The sequence below is a fragment of the Aethalodelphis obliquidens genome, unplaced genomic scaffold (genome assembly GCF_003676395.1).
Source record: "Aethalodelphis obliquidens isolate GAN/ISIS:26980383/991018 unplaced genomic scaffold, ASM367639v1 scaffold10, whole genome shotgun sequence".
Taxonomy (NCBI): Eukaryota; Metazoa; Chordata; class Mammalia; order Artiodactyla; family Delphinidae; genus Aethalodelphis; species Aethalodelphis obliquidens.
Genome location: NW_020837954.1, coordinates 29,504,196 through 29,525,455, shown reverse-complemented (window position 1 = coordinate 29,525,455; position 21,260 = coordinate 29,504,196). Strand labels below are relative to the sequence as shown.

Sequence of the window (21,260 nt, the reverse complement as noted above, 5' to 3'; positions counted from 1 at the left end):
AGAATAGAAGAACCCTTATATTCCTGGAGTAGGGACTTCTTGTGCTGTCCCTGAAGACCAAAATCTGTTACTTTGAATCCACATCTGATTCTTCCTTAGCTCTGCCTAGTGTCTCTCCTGATTCTTGTGCATTTCCTTTTGTGCCTGTTCATTCCTTCCCATCATAACAATTCTTCACAATTTTCTTTTTGTCACTGAGTCCATCTGGCCACCATTTGTTGGAGATAAAGGGTATGAGAAGTTTATGAGATGAACTAGTTTGAAATCCATTATCTTAAAAACAGGAGTAAGTAACAAAAAAGACCAACCAGGACTGGTCTATGGGATCTTTTTAGTCTCTCGGCCCTTAAAAGCATGACAAGATGAGGCTTATCTTTGGGACCAAACAAGACCCATTCTCTGGGTGCTTATCTCTTTCCCTTGCTCTGAGCAGTCTCTCTATACATTTCTGCAGATATGACTTGGTTAATGTATTTGAACTTTTGAAAGAGAAGAAAGAAAAACAAAAGGTGGGGAAGTTCTTTGGGGACTCCCTTCCCCATCATTCATTTTCTTTGACACTGGAACCGTGGCTCAAGGGGAGACCCCCTCCATGTTGCAGTGAATTTATCCTTGGTAATCTGCCCTTAATCTTGGTAATCTGCCCTTAACCTTGTTTTGTGTTTCTTCTCTTCCTCAACACCCCCCTATTTAAAACCATAGTTAACTTTTCTGGGACACAGACCCCTCTGGGAAAAGCTGTGAAATCTCTCCAGGAAACTGCACATACACCTAGAATTTCGTGCCATTTTAGAGGGAGTTCATTCTCCTCACCCCAAATCCCATTCATTAGTTTATAAGCCTCAGAAACCTGTTAGAAATCCATCCCGTTTTTAGTGGTTGATTCCTGTGAGTTTGCTTGCCATCCTCTCTATACATTATTTGTAAAGCATTCCACGTTAGGAAATTTATCCTTAATAATAACAGCTAATATTTATTGAGCCAATATTTATTGACACTGTGCCAGCTGCTTTACCTGCATAAGATCAACCTGATAGATGGGAGAAAAGCAATGAATAAAATTCAGTTCCCATTAATAATTAAAGGAAAACAATTAGCAAATTAAAAATAGGTTATTAATAAAGGATACTTACTACAAACCTACAGCAAAAACTACTATACTTAATGACATGTTACTTACATTGATATTTACAGTCAGGAAAAACCAAGAATGCCTACTATCACTGCTATGTTAACATTGCTGTGGAGGCCTAGCCAAGGCAAAAGATTTTTACAAAGAAGTAAGGTGTGTTTATATTGGAAAGAAGGTGAGATTGGTAGATGGTGTGATTATTGAACTGGTTATCCAAGAGAACTAAGAAACTCTTAGAAATGATAGTTCAGTATGGTGCCTAGATACAAGCTCAACGTACAGAGACCAATTGCTTTCTTATATGCCAACAACTAGTTAGAAAATGTAATGGAAAAAAGGTCCCTTTTATTGTAGCAACAAAAAATATAAATTATATAAGAATAATCCTTACAAAATATTTGTAAACCTTTATAAAGAAAATATGAAACTTTAAAAAAAAATTATTCAACATGTATTTCCTGAATGTCTGTTAGGCACTGTATGAGGTATGGCACTGAATGAAAGTAAGCCCGATGCCGCGAAGACCCTTAGGATTTTCTAGGATGGGAAGCCTCAGTGTGGTAAAAATGCCACTTCTGCCCAAAAGGAAGCCTGATCAGAATTTCAACAGATATTTCATGGAACTTTGTTAAGCTGATTCCAGAGTTCAACTAGAAGCACAGTCTGAAAGGAAATTTTGAAAAAGAATAATAAGGGATGGGCTTGGCCCCTTTTAAAACATAGTATAAAGGTAATTAAAACCTTTATTATCTGCTGTTAGCATGCAAATAGGTGGAGCAGTTAGAGGAAGAAAATAAAGAGGCCAAAAACAGGCCCTTATGTATGTAGGAATATAATAGATGATAGGGTGGCATGTTGAATCGGATAATAGCAGCTCAGTGGTGGTGGGCCAGTTGGGTATTTATGTGGGGAAAAGTTGGAATCATACTGCATTCCATATGTAAAAATAAATTCCAGATGATATGAAAGACCTTATTACTTTATTTTTTAATAAAACCTGTAAAATAACTAGGAGGAAAGACGATTTTTATAATCACAGGGTGGGGAGGGAATTCCCAAGCAAGCTACAAAACCCAAAAACCAGAAAGGAAAGGAGTTACACATTTTACTGTGTCAAAACAAAATGTCTCTGGTAAAAGATACCATAAACAAAAGACAAGCAACAGGTATGTTTTGCAACCTTTGTAATAGACAACGGATTAAAGTCTAGACTACTTAAAATCTTTCAAATCCATAAAAGAAAGATAAACCTAATAGAAAAATAGACAAAGGATTCAGGCAGGCATTTCACACAAAAGAAGTGCAAGTAGTCAGTATTCAAATGGAAAAAAATCTTCAGCCTCAGTCAAGAATAAAGAAATGCACTTCTAAACAGCTGTCTAGTTTTCAGCCATCAGTTTGGCAAAAATGGAAAGGATTGCTGATAACCCAGTGTTGCTGGTTGTTTAGGAAAACAAACACCTTTCTTTTAGGGCTGGATTTCTTGGGTGGGTCTGAAGTTTTCTTTGGGCTGCCCTCACGTCAGCTCTCCATTTAGAGAGCTCTGTCCAACAGGAGTACACGTGCACAGCCAGGCTGTCGAGTTCGTGTCTGTGAGCCAGGAGGTCAGGAGGTCAGCCTCAGGATGCCCCTTTCACACCTGCCTCAGTCAGGATCAAGGCTTTAGAGAGGTTGTTAATAAACCTCGGTGGGACTTCCTGCTTCCATTGAAACCAGCTGAACTGAGGATCCCATCCTGAATGCAACATAAACTTTTTTTTTCTTTGAAATAAATTCAAACTTACAGAAAAATTGCAAAAAATAAAAATAGTACAAAGACACATATACCCTTTGCCCAGATTCACCTTTGCTGGTATTTTTACCATGTTTGCTTATCATTTGTGCAGTTTCTCTGTCTCTCTTATCTTCATAAATACACATACATACCCCCAAAACTTTTTTTTTCTGAACCCTATGAGGATAAGTTACATACATCATGGCTGTTGACCCTTAAATACTTCAATATGTATTTTTTTTAAATAGGGATATTTTCTTGCTTTTAACCACAGTACAGTTACCAACATCAGCGGATTTAACATTGATACAATACTGCCATATGCACATTTTGTCAGTGGACCAAAAATGTCCTTTATAGCGCCTCACCCCAAGTACAGGGTCCAGTCTTGAGTTGGATGGTGTGTTTAGTTGCTATGTTTCTTTAACCTTTAAATCTGGAACATTTTCACAGCCTCGTTTGTTTTTCATGACATTAGTGTTTTTTCCTTTTTTAATAGAACTTTTATTCTGATGTTTCCTTGAAATGAGATCAGGTTATACATTCCAGGCTGGAATGCTGCCTAGGTGAATGTCTCCTGGGTATCACATCCAGAGGCCCACAGTGGCCATCTGTCCCTCATTGGTGATGCTAATTTGATCACCCAGCCAAGATGCTTTCTACCTTCTCCTCTGTACAATTCCTATATTTTTCCTTCCTTGCAACTAATAAGCAGTCAGTTGGGAGACACTTTGAGACCATGCAGTTATCCTCATCAGAATTTCCCCCTGGATTTAATATCTATTGATTTTTCTTACCTGATCCAGTCTTTACCATGATTAACACATCTTTTTTTTTTTTTTTTTTGCGGTACGCGGGCCTCTCACTGTTGCGGCCCCTCCCGTTGGGGAGCACAGGCTCCAGACGCACAGGCTCAGCGGCCATGGCTCACAGGCCCAGCCGCTCCGCAGCATGTGGGATCCTCCCGGACCGGGGCACGAACCCATGTCCCCTGCATCGGCAGGCGGACTCTCAACCACTGCGCCACCAGGGAAGCCCCTAACACATCATTTTTATCCAAAGTTTATAGTTTACAGTAGGGTTCACTCTTGAGGTTGTATATTCTATCATATAATATTTTTGAAACATTTTGCAAAAGAGACTTCCTAAAAGCCAAAAAGAACATTTTGTTGCCTTAATCGATGAGAATAACCCCCTACAGCATCATGAAAAAATGAGTGCTCTTGGCTTCAGGGTCCTGAATAAAAAGATATCAATTATTCAGCTAAACTGAAAACTGAAGGAATGATTTGAAAATCTTTATTCCCAAAGCCATTAAGTGAAAAGACTTAATTCTTTTGCTAGTTAATTTTGTGTGGGGTGTGTGTGTGGCTTGGGGTATGCTGGGCAGATAATAAATCTCTAAGCTAGAAGTGATAGGACAGAGGCTGAGTGGAGAAACGTCTTCTGCTCTCACAGGCTCTCACAAATGTAGGTTACTCGTTGGAACTAAAATTGTTCAGACTGGCCACTTTGGGAATCATTTACTAGTTTTTTCTTTTCTTTTTTTTTTTAACGTCTTTATTGGAGTACAATTGTTTGACAATGGTGTGGTAGTTTCTGCTTTATAACAAAGTGAATCAGCTATACATATATATATATATATATATATATATATCCCCATATCCCCTCCCTCTTGTGCTTCCCTCCCTCCCTCCCTATAGTTTTTTCATTAGGGCACCTTCTCCAGGCCAGCTGGACTCTGCCCTATGCAGTTCCAAGCAGAGAACTGGAGTCCCCGTGGCTTCTGGCAGGGAGCTCTGCCTGGAGGGAGTGTCATTTCCCCCCGTGTATCACTCCTGCCTGTTTCCTGGGAAAGCCCTTAAAGAGAGGGCCTGGAGGTGATGGCAGTCTCATGCCGGGAAGGATCCCAAGAGGAGATCTGGCAGCATTAAATAGGAACAGAAAACAGGCTGTGCTTCTTGGGCTGGCAGCAAGGAAGTGACTGCAGTGGAGAGCTGACCTGGGTCTATGAGGGAGCCTGGGGGTTTGGGAGATGAAACCTGGCAGTAGATGCTGAGGTCCCTTGGACAGTGAAGCTGAACAGAACAGAATCCAAGAGCTTTGTGTTCAGGAAAAGAGGGAGCCCAGCTAAGGCACTTACATTGTGACCGTGTTTTGGTAGGCAGCTGCCATGAGGAGAGGGGTGGAGGCAGCTCTCAGCAAGCTGAGGGGGTGGAGGGAGGCTGACCGGAGGAGGTGGGACCCCGGCGAGGAGGAGGAGGGGGTGCAGTGAGGGCCTGAGCTGGGGGGACACAGGGTGGAAAGGGGGCTTATTTGGTCATAGCGGGCGGGAGCGTGAGGGAGGAGGGGAAGAACCCCCGCTGGCTTGTGTTTTGAGACTGGTTGGCTCAGACATCTGAGAGGCCAACGGGGACTCCAGTGCCTGGAACAGAAATGCTGGCTATATGCTATTGCTGTGTTTTAGCTGGGAAGCAGGGTTTGTCTTGGAAGAATGAAGGTTGCTTGACCCTGGGAAAAGTGAGTCAGAAGGTACAGGTCTGGTGAGGTGCACTGGAGGCCAGCGCTAGGCTTTTATCATCATAAAGGCTGCAGAGAAGTTTGGACCATAGACTAAAATGACAGGCTGTACAATTCTAAGTTATTTCTCATGTCTCTTGTTTTTGCTAATGTCTGTCATTTTCCCCAAAGTAACTGTCAGTGAAACTCTTAAGTGAACCAAGGCATCATGTCCTTATCTTGGGGACAACAGCGGGGAGGCTGCTGGAGTGATGTGGTCCCACCCTGTAGCTGGCTGCAGGGAACCCCCCTGGAGGGGCAGTAGGTGGGGTGACTGCCCACCCAAAGGAAATGCAGCCTGGCTCCCCTGAGGCAGGAGCTAGAAAGGGGGCACGGAAGAGCAGCAGGGGCTGTGTGGAGTTTGCTCAAAAGGGTTCCACAGTGGCACTGAGGGGTGGTCACAGGGGATGAGGCCTGACTTGGAGGTGATGATGTCATTAGGGACCTTTGGGAAATAAAAATAGTTTTCTCCTGAAATATAGTGCAGAAATATGCACTATTCCAGATGAATATGTTCTAAATAGTTGTCTCTCATTCAATGCTGTAAATGTGTCCCTAGAAAATTGCGTAATGATATCTTAAAATGCGGGCACTAATCAAGGAAGCTTTGCTAGCATGCATGCAACCCTATCATTTAGCCCCTGTGAGCGTGAGAGTTTACTAACTGGGGGCTTCCATGAGGCAGAGAACACCTGTACAGGTTTACTGTTCACTGATGTGCCTGTGTGTGCATCAGGTGACTGTTTTTGTCCGAATTCTCCCATTGGCATGCATGGATACTGTGGGGGCTTGAAACAGGAACTCGTATGTTGGACCAGCATGCCTAGTCTCAGCGGATGGGTTTTTTCCATCCAGGGTCTTCCCAAGTAGGTTGAGTTGAGGGAAAGTGTGGTGTGGTGTTTTTTTCATTACTTGGATGGCCATTATTATTTAGGTAAAGAAAAGCTCCATTCTAGACCAGCCGTGGGTGTGGTGACGGCTCTGGGCCTGCCGTGTCCCATCAGGTCTTATGTTGCAAGAGGGGTGCTTGTCTTAAAGGGGCCCTCCCTATCTGCGCACAGGTCGGGACCCTTTGAAGTGCGAGCAGATCTGGAGGAGTCCATGGAGTTTGTGGATCCCGGAGTTGCTGGAGAATCAGACGAGAGTGGAGACGAGCACGTAAGTGACGAGGAAACCGACCTGGGCACCGACTGGGAGAACCTGCCCAGCCCCCGGTTCTGTGACATTCCTTCCCAGCCCGTGGAAGTCTCCGAGAGCCAGAGCACCCAGGCGTCCCCGCCCATTGCGAGCAGCAGTGCCGGTGGGATGATCTCCTCTGCTGCGGCCTCCGTCACCTCCTGGTTTAAAGCTTACACTGGACACCGTTAAAGAGCAGGAACTGAGACACACCAGATGGGCCTGGAGAAAGCTCTTCCTCCACGCCCTAGTAAACGTTATGTGTTTAGCTAAGATAGTGCCTGGAACAGAAAGAGGTTAAGCTGTTGGGTTTTTTTAAAACAGGGAGACGAGCATTTCTCTTTGTCGATTGGGCCGTGGTGGTGACTGACATGCTTATGATAATTAACAGAACAGAGGGGTCACAGGCCCTTCTCCCAGACCAGCGCCGGTGGAGGAAGGCCCTGTGTGCATGGCCAGTTCTTTTGAGGCAGAAACACACAGAACCCCTTCCAAGCACAGGCCATTGGTCCCACAGACGCAGCTGCCATGGCGATCCCTGTGATGCTAAGACTGTTCCTAAACACTTTGCTTCAGAGGTTGAATCACAAGGAAGTGATTCCTGAAGGTTAGGATTTGAAAGATAAAAACTGTTTACTATGAGTTTGTTTTTATGCCATTATTTTTTGTACAGAGAACAAGCAGGCAGTTTGAAACACTTGTTTTCTTTATAATTTGGTCACGCTTGGTTTTTAGGTCAAGGATTTTTGTCTTTTTTCAAAGGGTAGGGGTTTCTTTTGGTGGGGGAGAGGTAGTTTAAAAAATGATTTCCCTTGTGCCACTCTCTTGTGGCCTGTTGGACATTACTGTTTTCTTTCTCCCCACAGAGCAAAGAAACTAAGGTCTTTTTTTCTGTAGGACCCACATCCATGAAGGGAAGAAATCCTGGCTGCAGTAATGTCCTAGAGATTTAAAAACTATTTCCTTGGATTTTGAGGGGAATTAAGTTCATTCGTACCTAGATTATTGAATTCCTACCATCCACACTATGTGCATTTTGAAATTGAACTTATTTTCTGTGAGTGAAAAATAAGTGGCTAAGGTTGTTCCCTTATGGAAGCTAAATTCCTGCCTGGGCGCAGGTTAAAAGCCACTGAAGTGGCCTATGGTCATTTTTCTGGTGTCTGGTTTCTTTCTAAGGGATTTAGTAAGTGGCAGGTTTTTCTACGGAAAACCACCCTGCTTGTTTATTTCCTAGAGGTCTTTGTTGCTCTAAAGACACTACCTTTGCTCTGAAATGCAGAGCACAGCATTACAGCTAATACCGCTCTTCTGTATCCTGGAAAAGCCCTGATGGAAAGAATTTTCCCTCACCAAGAGATCCTTTTCAGCTAATGTGTCTTGTCATTCTCTTAGTGACAATCTTGTAAGAAAACTGTAGAGAGGCATTATGTACAAATATGTAAGTAGATTTTTATTTTTAATAACTGCAAAAAGAAATCTATGTAACAACTACAAAGTGAAACCCCATGAAAAATTCCTAACAGGCATTATTACCATATCTTGTTAGTGTGATTAGCATGATAGTACCTCATCAATCACTTGGAGGTTTGCCCTGCCCTATAGCTTCTTTTCTCATAATTATTATAGTTGATACTTTGCCTCCAAATCCGAGGTGCTATATATAGCTCTTGCTGTTGGTATATTTAGTGTTTGGGTAGAGTTTGGGATAGAATTGCAGAAGGGTGTTTATTCCTATCCAGGAGTCCCAAGTTTCCTGACTGTAAATTTTCCACTTAGGGAGGAAGCAGGATTTTCTCCTTGTGGGTTCTTATACAGCCAGTATCTGTTTTAAGTGCTGGGCTTCATGATTGCTGGGTTGCATTGTCCCATCCAGGTCTGTAGTGTAGTTCATAGAGAGAGGCTGTGGTAGACTTTAACAAATACCAAATGAACTTAAAATCCCATAAGAGTTGTCTAGGCACTCAAACCCTCAGAAAGGAGAGCTTAGTCTTAAGAGTTGGAACACTGGGATTCGGGGCTTGGGTGCAGGGAATGACTTCAGCTGAAAGATGCACAACAGTCATGATTTGTCTCAAGTATTCCTCTGACGAAACCATGAGCTCGCAAACCAGAGTAATTCAACAAAACTTACAAGGATATGGGAAATGTAGGGATTGGTGGGGTATGTTTTGTTGTTAATATCAACTGCAGGCACTTTACTTAGGGTTAAATGATCAAACCTTTAATGGTTTTGAACACCAACATACTGGCTTACACTGCTGAGATATTTTGGTTTTCATTATTTTGCACTGGATCCACCCTGTAAATATTCTTAAATATACATTTCAACCACTGTTTTTTCTACTGTCTTTGCTGCTCATTAAAATCTTTCATGTAGGTGCCAGAACCATATGTAAACAGCTTTTTAAAAAATTGAAGCTGGTATTTTTTTTTTTTAAACAACAAGCCATAGAACTTGGTCATGTTTTCCATCATAAGACGATTTGTTGAAACAAGATAATACTAAAAAGACTCACAGGCACCAAATAGGCTGCTTAAAATGGTCTGTTAAAGACTTTTTTTGTAATGGAGTATAACTAAGGAAAGTTTTGCACATCTGTAAGTTAAGGGGAAAAACAGTGTCAACATTGGGGAGTGGACAGGATTCATTTAAGGAGTCGTGTATTGATAATTTGGAGAAGAACATTTGGTGGCATGCTGTTAAAGAATCTCCTTGGGGCGTCATGTTGCAGGGGTTTCCCCACTGCTCTGCGACTTCCAAACCAGTTTGAGTCATACAAATGTTTTCTAAACTATTATTGTATTATTGCAATAAATCTTTTAACAGTACTTTGCAAATATGTATGTCTTTTTCAAGCTCTGATTATTCATTTCTACTGAATACATTGAGGGTAGCAAGAATGAGATCTAACTCTGGAGTATTCTATACAAATTAGAGGATAATTTTTTTTTTTAAGAATTTTTTGCCAGGTAATGGAAAATACCTGTTAATACTTTTTTTAAATTACAGTAGTATTAACAATAATGGTCCATCTTAAGTAAGCTCGAAAATCGGTCGCTTACCAGTTACATCTTTCTCTAAAGATGCATTTTTCTCCTGTAGCCATCATTTGATGCAAGTCTCTGGCAGTGACTTCTGGTGTATTGCAACAGCCCCTTACGGAGGGAGGGAGGGAGAGATGGGGCCTTCTAGGTTGCCCATATGGAATTTACCTAGGCTTTCTTCAGGATGAGATAAAGGGCAGTGTTAGAGGGGATCTGTCAAGCTGAGAGAACAGAGTATTTTTGGAGAATCCCTCCCTTCTGTGTTTTGTTTTGTTTTAATAACTGTGTAGTCTCTCCCAGATGGATAATCTGTACCTTTCAGGTTAGATTATTATGGAGAGGGGCCACCTGCAAGGTGGATGAGGGATACCAAGAGTGATTACTGTGGAACAGCAAGACCAACTCAGAGAAGTACCAAGGAACTGTTGCCATGGTCATCGTACTCCTTTACCTGCAGGAGAAGGCCAGCCAGCAGCAGCAGAACAGGCAAGGAAATGAAAGGGTTCCTGAATAGGGCATGTGCTTCAGTGTTAGTCCTTCGACCTCCCTGGGTAACAGTTAAAAACATGCTCCTATCTATGTGTGTACCCATAGATTCCCAGCCCTCAAAAGTTACTTCATGATCGATGCAGGAATCAGGTTGGAGCAGATGGAAAGAACTAAGGATAACTTTGTCCTTAGTGGTTGGGAGGTGATTTGAAAATTGCTTCAACAAAATGTACCAGGAAATTTGAAACTGGCTTTTGGGCAAGTTATCTGAATCCCAGCTACGAAACACTCAGTGAGAGAAAGCCACCACTAGCACCCCATTCCAAGGATCTGGTGAGAAAATACCCTGGAAAAAGGGTTCACCATCTGCTTAAGAGTTTTACATAGGTGAAGTGGATTTTTTTTTTTTTTTTAAGATTTATTTATTATTTATTTATTATCTTTGGCTGCGTGGGGTCTCAGTTGCTGTATGCGGGATCCTTCGTTGTGTTGCGCGGGCTTCTCTCTGGTTGTGGCGTGCAGGTTTTTTAATCGCTTCTCTAGTTGTGGCGCACAGGCTCCAGGGCGCCTGGGCTCTGTAGTTGGCAGCACGCGGGCTCCAGTTGAGGTACGAGAGCTCAGTTGTGGCACGCAGCTTAGTTGCACCGCGGCATGTGGGATCTTAGTTCCCCAACCAGGGATCAAACCCCCATCCCCTGCGTTGTAAGGTGGATTCTTTACCACTGGACCACCAGGGAAGTCCCTTTTTAAAAACAAAACAAAATAAACAAAACAAAAAACCACCAGTGGGACAGTCTTTTCTAGAAGAAAAGGGATGGTAAAACAGCAAGAGCCACATCAGTGACTTCTTTGTTGTGCTTTTTCTGGGAAGGAGTGAGGGATAGTCTGGTGGGGAGAAAATCTGATGGAGAATTCAAATGGTCCCTTTAAAAAAGTGAGAAATAGGCAGGAGGAATCTGCCAGCACTAGGTAAGTGTTGAAAAGTGGGCTGGAGTCAGTGGAGTGGAAGCAGCTCAGCATCATGAAGGCATTAATAACCTCCAGGTGCATATCAGCTTGTTCATCATCTCCCCTTTTGGGCGTGGTTTTCTGGCATTTACTGTATGACTTCAGAAGACACCTGGATTTTGAAGAACGGGCTCTCCTACCCTCAGCAACTTATTTCCCTAAATTTAAAACATTATCAGGAAGACATTTCTAACTTACTAGCATAAGCAAGTAGGTGGCTCTAGATTTCGGTAAGAAAGTGGCAAGTGGTTTGGAAATAGTAGATGGCAGGGACACACCTCCCAATCCAAAGTTGATTAATGAATGATAGAAACGGGGCATATCTTCTGTGTCAGCAGCGTAATAGTTGCCTTCAAAGTAGTAAAGACCACGTCTAGCACCCACCCACAGGCTGGTGCCCCTATTTTCTGGCTCAGGGGCATTGGTACTGGCTTAAGTTGGGAGTTCTACTGCATTGATGGCCTTTGAGAAAAAGCCTGCTAAGAGCTGGAGAGCTCCTGCAGAGGTCTCTGATATACTACGCCCAAGATCTTTAGCACCTAATTTCTCTGGAGTTGCTACTGCTCACGGTGTGATCCTAGGACCTGCAGCATCACCTGGGAGCTTGTGAGAAATGAAGGTCTTGGGTGCCATCAGAATCAGAATCATTTCAATAATACGTATGTACATTAACATTTTAAAAGCACTGACCAGGACTTCCCTGGTGGTCCAGGGGTTAAGAATCCGCCTTCCAGTGCAGGGGACATGGGTTCAATCCCTGGTCAGGGAACTAAGATCCCACATGGCATGGGGCAACTAAGCCTGCGCACCACAAGTACTGAGCCCACATGCCGCAACTACAGAGCCCACGTGGGCTGCAACTAAGACCCAACGCAGCCAAAATATAAGTAAATAAATATTTTGAAATAAATAAATGCCCTTTCTCTGGAGAGCTTTCTGGAGAACCTCTGCTTGCCATGTCTTAAAAAAAAAATAAAAGCATTGACCTATAGCAGTGCTGTCCAATGTAATATTTAATGTAGCCCACACATCTGATTTTAAACTTTCTGGTAGTCTCATTAAAAAGGTAAAAAGAAATAGATAAAATGTATTTTTATAATAGAATGTAACTCAAGATATACAAAAACATTATTTCATCTAATAAGTATGAAAAATATTAAGAGGGCAGAGGGGCTGCAGGAGGGTTCATTTGTATTCTTGCCCTGGGCCACAAAAATTGGGAAAGGCTTGCCCCTGTATCATCTACACACTTGTGATAAACCCTCTTTGAATTCACTCTTTTTGGGTGTGTCAGCAGTTTCCTGTTGAGAAGGTACACAATAAAGAGCCTCTGCAGAGCACACACTGGAAGCCTGAAAGCGAGACTCCTGGCCTTGGAAAAGGATAAGATCATGCAGGAGGTCCCAGCTTAGATGCCAGGGCAGCCAAAGCACCATCTCTGCTTAGAAGAAGAATCAATCAGGGCTGGGGTGGAAGGAGGTTTGTGGCAGTCCACACACCCTGTAGCAGAATCATGCTTGGCTGCCCATACAGGAGGCTTGGTGAGGTAGAGCAGAGAAGGCCAACAGCTCAGTCCCAGAATACGGAAGCCGGGGGTGCCCAGGCTTGGCTCCATCCCTATCCTCCCACTGGACTGCAAACACTCAGTTATACAAATGGGCCATTTCCCCTTCTAATGGACAGGGGACCAACACAAATACAACTTTGCTCTACATTTTACTGATTGGCAACTAATTGATTTTGAATCTGTATCAACCTCTTCATACTACTTAATAGACATCTGAAAACAGTTGGTAAAGCAGCTATTTGATTTTCTGATGGGGGGCAGAGGGTGGACATAAGGGAGGGAAATAATTTAAACAGCACAAGTGATTCTGCCCCAATTAACTAGATGATGCGATCTGCTATTCCCCGAGTCTTGGTGTCTGTACACTGCTCATCATTCAGCAAGAACAAGTCCTTTTTTTTTTTTTTTTTGCGGTACACGGGACTTTCACTGTTGTGGCCTCTCCCGTTGTGGAGCACAGGCTCCGGACGCGCAGGCTCAGCGGCCATGGCTCACGGGCCCAGCCGCTCGGCGGCATGTGGGATCCTCCCAGACCGGGGCACGAACCCGCGTCCTCTGCATCGGCAGGCAGACTCTCAACCGCTGCGCCACCAGGGAAGCCCCAAGAAGTCCTCTTACAGGACTTACGCATTTCCCACCACTGTACCTGGTGTATATCATTCTCTGCTGGGTGGGTGATGGACACACAGGACTTCCAAGAGTAATTTCAGCTTTGTGCCATTCTCCCCCTAAATGCTAACTTTAGAACCTAATCCCTGCTGGGTTTTATCATTCCAAAGAGAAAAACAAAACATTTAAGTAGAGCTTTCTAATTTTAAACTTTTATAGCCCCAAAAGAATCTTAATCCAAAAAGAATTTGAAACAACGGTTCCCAAAGTTAATTTGTTCTGAGGCCTGTTCTTTGCAAACTGAAGAGGGAGGGGATGGGGGCCTTTGAGAGGCGAAGGTTTCATTTTGCTTTTTAAACAGAGGAGCACCACGTCTCCCCAGAGGTGTGGTGTAAGAGATGGCCATCTCCCTGCTCCCAGTCCCCTCCCAGCTATCAACTTCAGTGGTCCTGCGCCTCTAAAATAACACCCAGGTCAAACAAACCACCTAGAAGAGGGTTGCTACCTAACTGTGGGTTTTGCTTAAACCAGTTAGGTGTAAATACACTTGTAAGTCCCCAGAGGGTTCATAACCACAGTGATGTTTGCTGTTCCCGTGAGGTTATGCAAACACCAACTATGGCCACACACTTAGGTGCATGTCAATAGAAGGTACTGCACATTTCCCACAAAGATACTCTCACCCGTCTTGGAGATTGCAACTCTAGCTTGTTTGAACCCAAAGGAAAACCCGGGATAGAAACTGTCAGATTCCCTGAGTGCCAGTCGCTGTGCACAGCAGAGAACGCCTTTACATAAATGCAGCGTGGTACCTGACAGTAAGAGCTAGATAACATCAGCTCCGGTTATTGGCGCAGTCTACAGTGTATGGCGGCGTTTTAGCGCAGACTGGCTTTGTGCTGTTTTTGAGGTAGGCTGTGGGATGCAGGAGAGGAGGAGTAGCCAGTCTGCTGAGTAGAGAAGGAATAGAGGCTATTGAAGCCACGGAAAAATGCCCAGGAAGACCCACATAATAGGAATAGTGTCTGAGGCCAGTCCGTAAAGGTTGGCAGGGAGGCTCTGACAAGTCCAAGTTAGAAGGGTGGTTGGACAGAGTCCAGGAAGGGGCTCCTAGATCAAGCTTAACCATCAGTTCACAGCCTTCTGCAGTCAGAAAGCCCAAAGCAACTGCTGCCGGGGAAGCCACGACAAAGCCCAGATCATATCAAATGCGCAACTGACAGTTACCCAGCAAAACTCCTAGGGCTGCTGCGGAAGTAACCCCAACCAAGAAAGCTCCCACGGGACCAGCTGTGGCCAGAGGAAAGGATCCTCCCAGATCCCCCCATCCCCCTTCAGGTTTCTCATACTAGAAGGAGTTACAGTAGAGCCCAGAGCAATCAGAACCTGCCAGCACCCCTCACATCAAGATGACGACTGGAAAGGAATATAAACATTTTATGGAGGGTGTGTACTGGGTGTGAGGCACTGAGGGGTGGCATTGACCAAGCTGCTCTGCATGAGCCCCAAGTGGAGAGGGCTCCATACACCAAAGAGGCGGTGGCGGTAGAGAGGTACCTAGAGGCACCGTGCAGCCAACCGAGGTGAACAGGACGGGGCAGGGGACACAAAGGACACGCCTCCTGCGCACAGGCTGTCAGTGTGTTCGCTAGGGCAGGGAACGTGGCCAGTTGTGAATGAGCATTTCACATGACCATTTTAATTCCAGAGTCGTTTTGACAAGGCCTGAAGAAAAAGTTACAATCTTGGCCCTTTTTCCCTTTCCAGTTCATCCCTGCCTGGTATCTGGTCTCATTCACTGAGCAGGGAACAAAGCCAAACTGCCCCAGGGATTGGGGGCAGGGAGCTGCTGACTCTCCCACATTTTCTCTGGTTCTGCATTTTCTTTCAAATGGTAAAGTGAGGGGTGGGAGAGAATCTAGGCCAGGTGTATCAGACCCTCTGAGCAAAAGCTGAAGGGGTAAGAATCCTTTACTTGGGTCCCCATGGGCGTGGAGTTGGGCTGAGCCTAGGCTCTTCGAGCCCACATTCTTACTTCCTTTCTTGTGAGTCTGGGATTCTCCAGCCACGCAGGAAGGCAGGTAGCACTGCACTGTTGCAGAAGTAAAACGTGAGCTGGTTTCCTCAGCTTGGCACTAGGGGGCTCTGAAGCACAGCATCTTTCTCCTAAGGGGAACAGCTACACTTGCCTAGAAATGAAGACCAGGGTGCCCTTGGGCCCCACCTGCCAAAATCCTCTTGTCATTCACACAGACACCCCTGGGAAGTGGGTCTCGCATCACGGTTCAAAAGGGATCAGTGATTTCTGAGAACCCTGAGAACTGCATGCCAAGATGGGGTTAGGGCATAATTCTTCCTGTCCTCTGCTCTTGGTCAGTTCAGGCCGTCGCAGACTCACAGCTTGTGTCCCACGTGAAAACCACATCTAGAACGGCTGACTTGAGAAAACCACCTGGGCACATGTAGAAGAACCAAGAGCCAATAACAATGAAAGCTGACATTCCACACACCAAGCTGTGCACCAAGCTGTGCAAGTCCTGCACGTGCACGTCTCCTTTAATCCTAAATTAGGAGTCAAAACAAACCTATCAGGAAGGTACACACAGAGATTGCCAGTTTGGAGCAAACCACAGCGGAGGACGACCAGCACTGGAAACTTCAGCCCAGGGGATGGAAAGCATTCTCACATACCTTGGCTGGGGTGAGTCATGAGGAAGGACACCGACACCCTGAAGGGGAAGTCAGCCTTCGCAGCCTCTCCTGTTCCTGTGTCACAGACAGGCTCCAGCCGAGCACGTAGGAGGTAGCATGGTGATGTGCCTGCAGGGCAGACTTGTTCAGCATCCAGACACTTTTCAGTTTGTCCCCCCTCTTCAGGCAGGAGCAGCTACTGCCTAAGGATAAGGTAAGAAAGAAGCTGCTCTGTGGCCACATACCACCTCAGCCACAGGTGAACCTGGCTCCCGGACTCCAGCCCTGCCCCACTCTGCTTGGCAGCCCTGGCCAAAGCCTACTCCACCTTTCCATCTTCCTCCTGTGGGACCACCAGAGCCTTCACTCATCACTTTCAAGACAGCCCCACCCCTGGCACACTTACCATTGCTTCTCCACAGCCCAGAGCTGATGCAGCTCCAAGGCTTTTTTGGTGGGTATCAATTTCAAGCCAACCTAGCTTCTAGGTCCTCCACTGCAGCTTTCTGGGGCCAGATAGCTTCCAGCCCTGCCAAGCGTTACATGACCATAGGTCTGAATATATTCTCGATGACTTCTAAACAATTAACTCATTACGCATAGATAATAATACCTCATCCAACAGGAAATACAGAGGGTGCTGGGCAGACAACAAATTCAAACTAAGTGTTAAAGGGTTGCAAAAATGGAAGCTCATGTTAAGTGAAGATGGTCTCTTTCCAGTGGTAGAAAAGAATTCTCTCTCCCCTTCTAACAACTCAATTTTTTTTTTTTAATTCTTAGGATTCAGTTCACAATATCCCTCATCAATATTACCTCAAAAAAGAAAACACATCTGCAAAACTCAGGTCCCATTTAAGATGCATGTTTTTATTGAAGTTAAAAAAAATTTGTAACCAGACAGAAAGAATAAAATAGACAAGAATGTTATAATCTGACTATATAATATTCTCTCATTCTTGGTGAATCACTAAAATATAACAAAGGATTGTTCTCTATGCTAATTTTTTAAGGTTGTCCAGTTAAACCATTATTTGGTATCCTTTCAACAGGTTAACCTCTTAACTATTTAGAGTTTCTTCTCAGAAACATTCATATATTATACAGAAAACATTCATAGTTTATTTGGGAAACATTCATATTTTATACAAATTTGAGACGAGACCAAAAAAACAAAAAACCAAAAAAAATCCACACAGTTGTAGCTGCAACACTATCCTAGCTGCATTGTGGTGATTATGTTCAGTCAGCTGTCCGCTATTTACACCTGGATTTTAATAGTGTTATTTACAGAGGGGCCAAAAGCACTCATCTAAAGTAAAGGCGCTCGGGTTTAATGTGCACTTTCATAGCCCTATGAAAACACAACCATTATATACACTGTAAACACCACAGGGCATGAAATCCATCTCCAACCACAAACATCAGTCTCACAGATCAAGCATACAAGGTCTAAGGTAAGGTGCCTAACTTTTCTTTGTAAGCATACTTTTCACCCAAGAGTACTGCTATTCTCTTCATAGGACACTATTCACTTATTTCAGATACGGTGCCAGTGCTCAAAACATGCCCAGAACCCCTTTTTGGGGATTGCCTGCATAGTCTGCGATGAACTCTGCTGAACATTCTTGACGGTGGCAAGTCTTCTTTGAACAATCCTTTGAAGAAGGATTCGATTTGGGAAAACAGGCATAGTTATTCACAGCCAAGTGGCTCAAACTGTGGGATACAGCCCTGGATCAAGCATGAGGCACCACTAGAAAACGATGAGACCGATTTTCTTGTACAGCTCGTAAATTCAGAGATTTAAGATGCCTGAGCAATGGCAGTCCTGATGGAGTAGCAGTCTCCATCTTCGTTCTCCTGGAACGAAGACTGAGAGGCAACACTCACTGGAACGGCGTATCTAGGTGGTGGTTTGCAGTTTTAAAGATCAATCCGTTGCCTCGCACATAAACTTTAGTACTCCTCTTCAGTTTCAGTCCCTTTTGCTTTCTTATGGATTGCCCGATTAAAGCTATGGCAAGCAGGGACCCAGTGATTGTCATGAAGCCCCAGCTTACAGCCAGGGAAGCCCTTCTGAGACCGGTGGCAGCACATCCAGTATCCCGGCCCATAGGGCAATGCCTGGCAATAGGGCTTGGGGTGCCACCGGCACAGGGACACATCCCCTTTCACATATTTTTTCTTGCACTGCTTGCACGGATCCTCTCTATAGCGTGGATCCCGAACCCAGCGAGAATCTGCTGGCCTGATATTGTAATATTCAATGATAAACTTGAAATAGCAGCAGGTACATTTAAGAGCCACTAAACTCTTAGTGGGAAGTAACCTGAAGATTTTCACCATAATGTGGTGGGGCAGAAAAGCCATGTACTGCTGAGGCTCCAGAAGCTGCTGGATTTTAAACCTGGTCTCCAGAAAGTCATGCGACACCTGCTTCTTCCAACTGGATGCCTCGAGCACTGGTAATGTACTTTCCACAGAAGCCAGCGGGACAAATGAATCAGCCGAGACGCTTTTTTCCTCAGATGCACTGTCACCCTCAGCAGCATCTTCAAGCTGACTGGCCTCGGAAGACTCTTCTGTTGTGCCTTCATTCAGCTGGGAACAGCCCGACTGGTGCTGACCAGATGGCAAAAAAAACAACATCCCTGGAAGTGGGTCTTCGCAGGACTTTGAGCTGGAAGGCTGGTCTTTCTCTACCTTGGACACAGTGATACTAATGCACAAAGACTCTTTTCTTCTCTGATCAGGATTTTGGCTAGCAAGAGGCACAAGCTCTTCACTCATACCATCAGTAGCATCTGGGGGCAATTCAATGGCTTGGGGACAGGTGCGAGGAGGAAAAGGTGACCCAACAAGTTCCTCTGTCATTTCCACATCATGTGTATTGCTGTTTTTCATGGCAGTCTGCTGATCTGGCTCTAATTCTGCACTGTCCGTGTGCAAACTCACGCCTGCTGGCAATGAGGGACAGCCCCGAGGAGCGCCGTCCCAGGCCTGGTCCCCCTTGGGAGAACAATGGTCAGCTCTTAAGGGGCCACAGTCCACAGATACAGACCCCACAGTTTTCACCTGAGTGTCAGGTACCTCCAAGGCGCCTTTGTTTGTTTTGCTTTCCTCAGCCTGGGTGCCATTCACAAGCAACACGCGGCCCACATTGCGACGGAAGCTGTTATTCCTCGAGAGGCTCCCAGGCTCACGCTGGCTCTGCCGCTTCAGGCACTCGGACTCCAGCCTGGCTACCATGTCAAGGACACGGACTGGCTCACTCTGTGGTTCACCAACCTCAGGATTTCTCCTTTCCATGGGTTCTTCACATGCTCCTGGGGCAGACAAGGGCTCGGGGGCTGGGGGCACACCTCTGGATTGCCCGGAAAACCGCACCAGAGCAGGTGAGTTAGTGCAGTTTTTCGCACAACTGGCTAGCAGAGCACTGGCTCTTTGCTCGAGGAAGGCAACCATCTGTATGACCGACAGAGGCCTCCCGGCATAGACTCCGTCCCCGTTGTCACTCACGTAATGCACAGAACAATGCTCGATGCCACACGCAAAAGGCTCAGGTTGGTAGCATCTGCTGTTGACTTCCTTCATCCTTTCTAACTGTATCTTGGCTTTTTTAAGATCCCCTGATTTTTTCCTTCTTTTAGTAGCTCTCCCATCAATATCCCAGGAGCTTTTTATTTTCATAGATCCTATTCTATTACTACACTGGTGGGCTGCAAAGAATGCAATCTTTTCCTTGGTATTTCCCGGTTTCACGACAGCCCAGATATCAAGTGGCCCTTCCCCTTCCTCACCCTGGTGGATTGTTGCAGACGATGCATTCTTCTTGGTTTTAACATTCACGCTGCTCTCTTCAGGACTGTTCCCACTCATACTGCACAGGACATTTGGAGAAAGGATTCCAAAAGGCTTTCGAGATGATGCTTTACCAAGAGAGGCTGAAGGAAAGATACTTGGTTTCATACAGCTAGCTTTGCATTTTTCATCATTTATAGCTTGTTGGTGGCTCATAGGAGTTCTCAGAGTTTCCTTGCTGATTTCCAAAGGTCGCACTTTCTTCTGGAGTTTCCAGTATGGCTTTAGGTGCATAACAGAGGCTCTACAAGGAGGAAATACACATTTGATTAAGATACTGATTTCATTTTTAGAAAAGCTTTTTTTTTTAAACTTACACTCAGATGGTTCTAGCAAGTAATAGAAACATATTCTATCAGTTCACTAAATCTTTAGCAACTCTCATTTCAGCTAGTTTTTAACGTACAAATCAAGAACAACAAAAGCAAAAATAACAACTTTCCATGGTATACAGACCAAAAAATAAATGGGTGAATTTCAGACTGACTAGACTACGTGAATTTCAGACTGACATTAGTTAACATTCTATACATAAAATTAGTGCTTTAAATGTAAAGAAATTTGAACTTACTAAAAACACTCAAGGGTCAGTACAAGGCACAGTAAAGAAGAAACGGAAGTATAAAAGGAACCCATCCAGAATCTCTAGTATAGTAACACTATTTCTTTCTAAGTCATCACAACTAGCATTTTATTGATTGCAAAACAGTCTATCAAAATTGTTATATTGCTTTCTAAGTTATTCCCATACTGTTGAATATTTTAGATATCTGTATTTTCACTTGTCTGCTTATGTTGCTTTGCCCATCTATTAGTGTTGATTTTCTAAACAATGTACTTGTGTAAGCTCTTAACTGTTAAATTTTCTGCAAATTAAATACAAAGCCCACAATCTTTATTAATTCACTAGTTCAGAAAAACAGTGCCTGTTTTGTCCCCTGGCTAGGGGTGGAGATGGTAACCATTTTAGAAATTATAAAGATGATTGATTACATGCAGAGACATGTGTTCTAGTCCTTGTCATATCACTAATTAGCTAGACAGGGTGATTTTACCTTGGGTAAGTCACTTCCTCTCTGGGTCTGAGTTGAAATGTTAACTGAGGGGTTGGAATACTAGATTATTTAATGATTTTGTCAACTTGTATCTCAAAATATCCCACTGCTACACAGAACACCTGGATTGAGGAAAAAGTGTCTCGTAGGGATGCCTGGTCTCCTACAAAGTAAACCTACAGACCAAAATAAACATCTGCAGTCACAGATGTGGAGCAACAGCAAGAACTTTCACAGGTCTAAGCACATGGGCTCTCACCCACTCTCGCCCCTGGGGACAGAGTCTAA

The 21,260-nt window shown here is 44.3% G+C and overlaps 2 protein-coding genes across 21 annotated transcripts in view; one reads left to right on the top strand and one right to left on the bottom strand.

The window, feature by feature from the left end:
• ATG14 (autophagy related 14) overlaps positions 1-9,482 on the top strand; it is a 38,952-nt gene extending 29,470 nt beyond the window's left edge. For both annotated transcript variants that reach the window (XM_027111328.1, XM_027111329.1), the window contains exon 10: positions 6,527-9,482. In XM_027111328.1, the coding sequence (XP_026967129.1) occupies positions 6,527-6,833 (307 nt within the window). In that variant the 3' untranslated portion in view covers positions 6,834-9,482. The remainder of the gene's footprint in view (positions 1-6,526) is intronic.
• A 7,420-nt stretch (positions 9,483-16,902) lies between these two features.
• The window catches only part of FBXO34 (F-box protein 34), an 86,166-nt gene continuing 81,808 nt past the window's right edge, over positions 16,903-21,260 (bottom strand). For all 19 annotated transcript variants that reach the window (XM_027111307.1, XM_027111308.1, XM_027111315.1 and 16 more), the window contains one exon: positions 16,903-20,161. In XM_027111307.1, the coding sequence (XP_026967108.1) occupies positions 18,013-20,151 (2,139 nt within the window). In that variant the 5' untranslated portion in view covers positions 20,152-20,161 and the 3' untranslated portion in view covers positions 16,903-18,012. The remainder of the gene's footprint in view (positions 20,162-21,260) is intronic.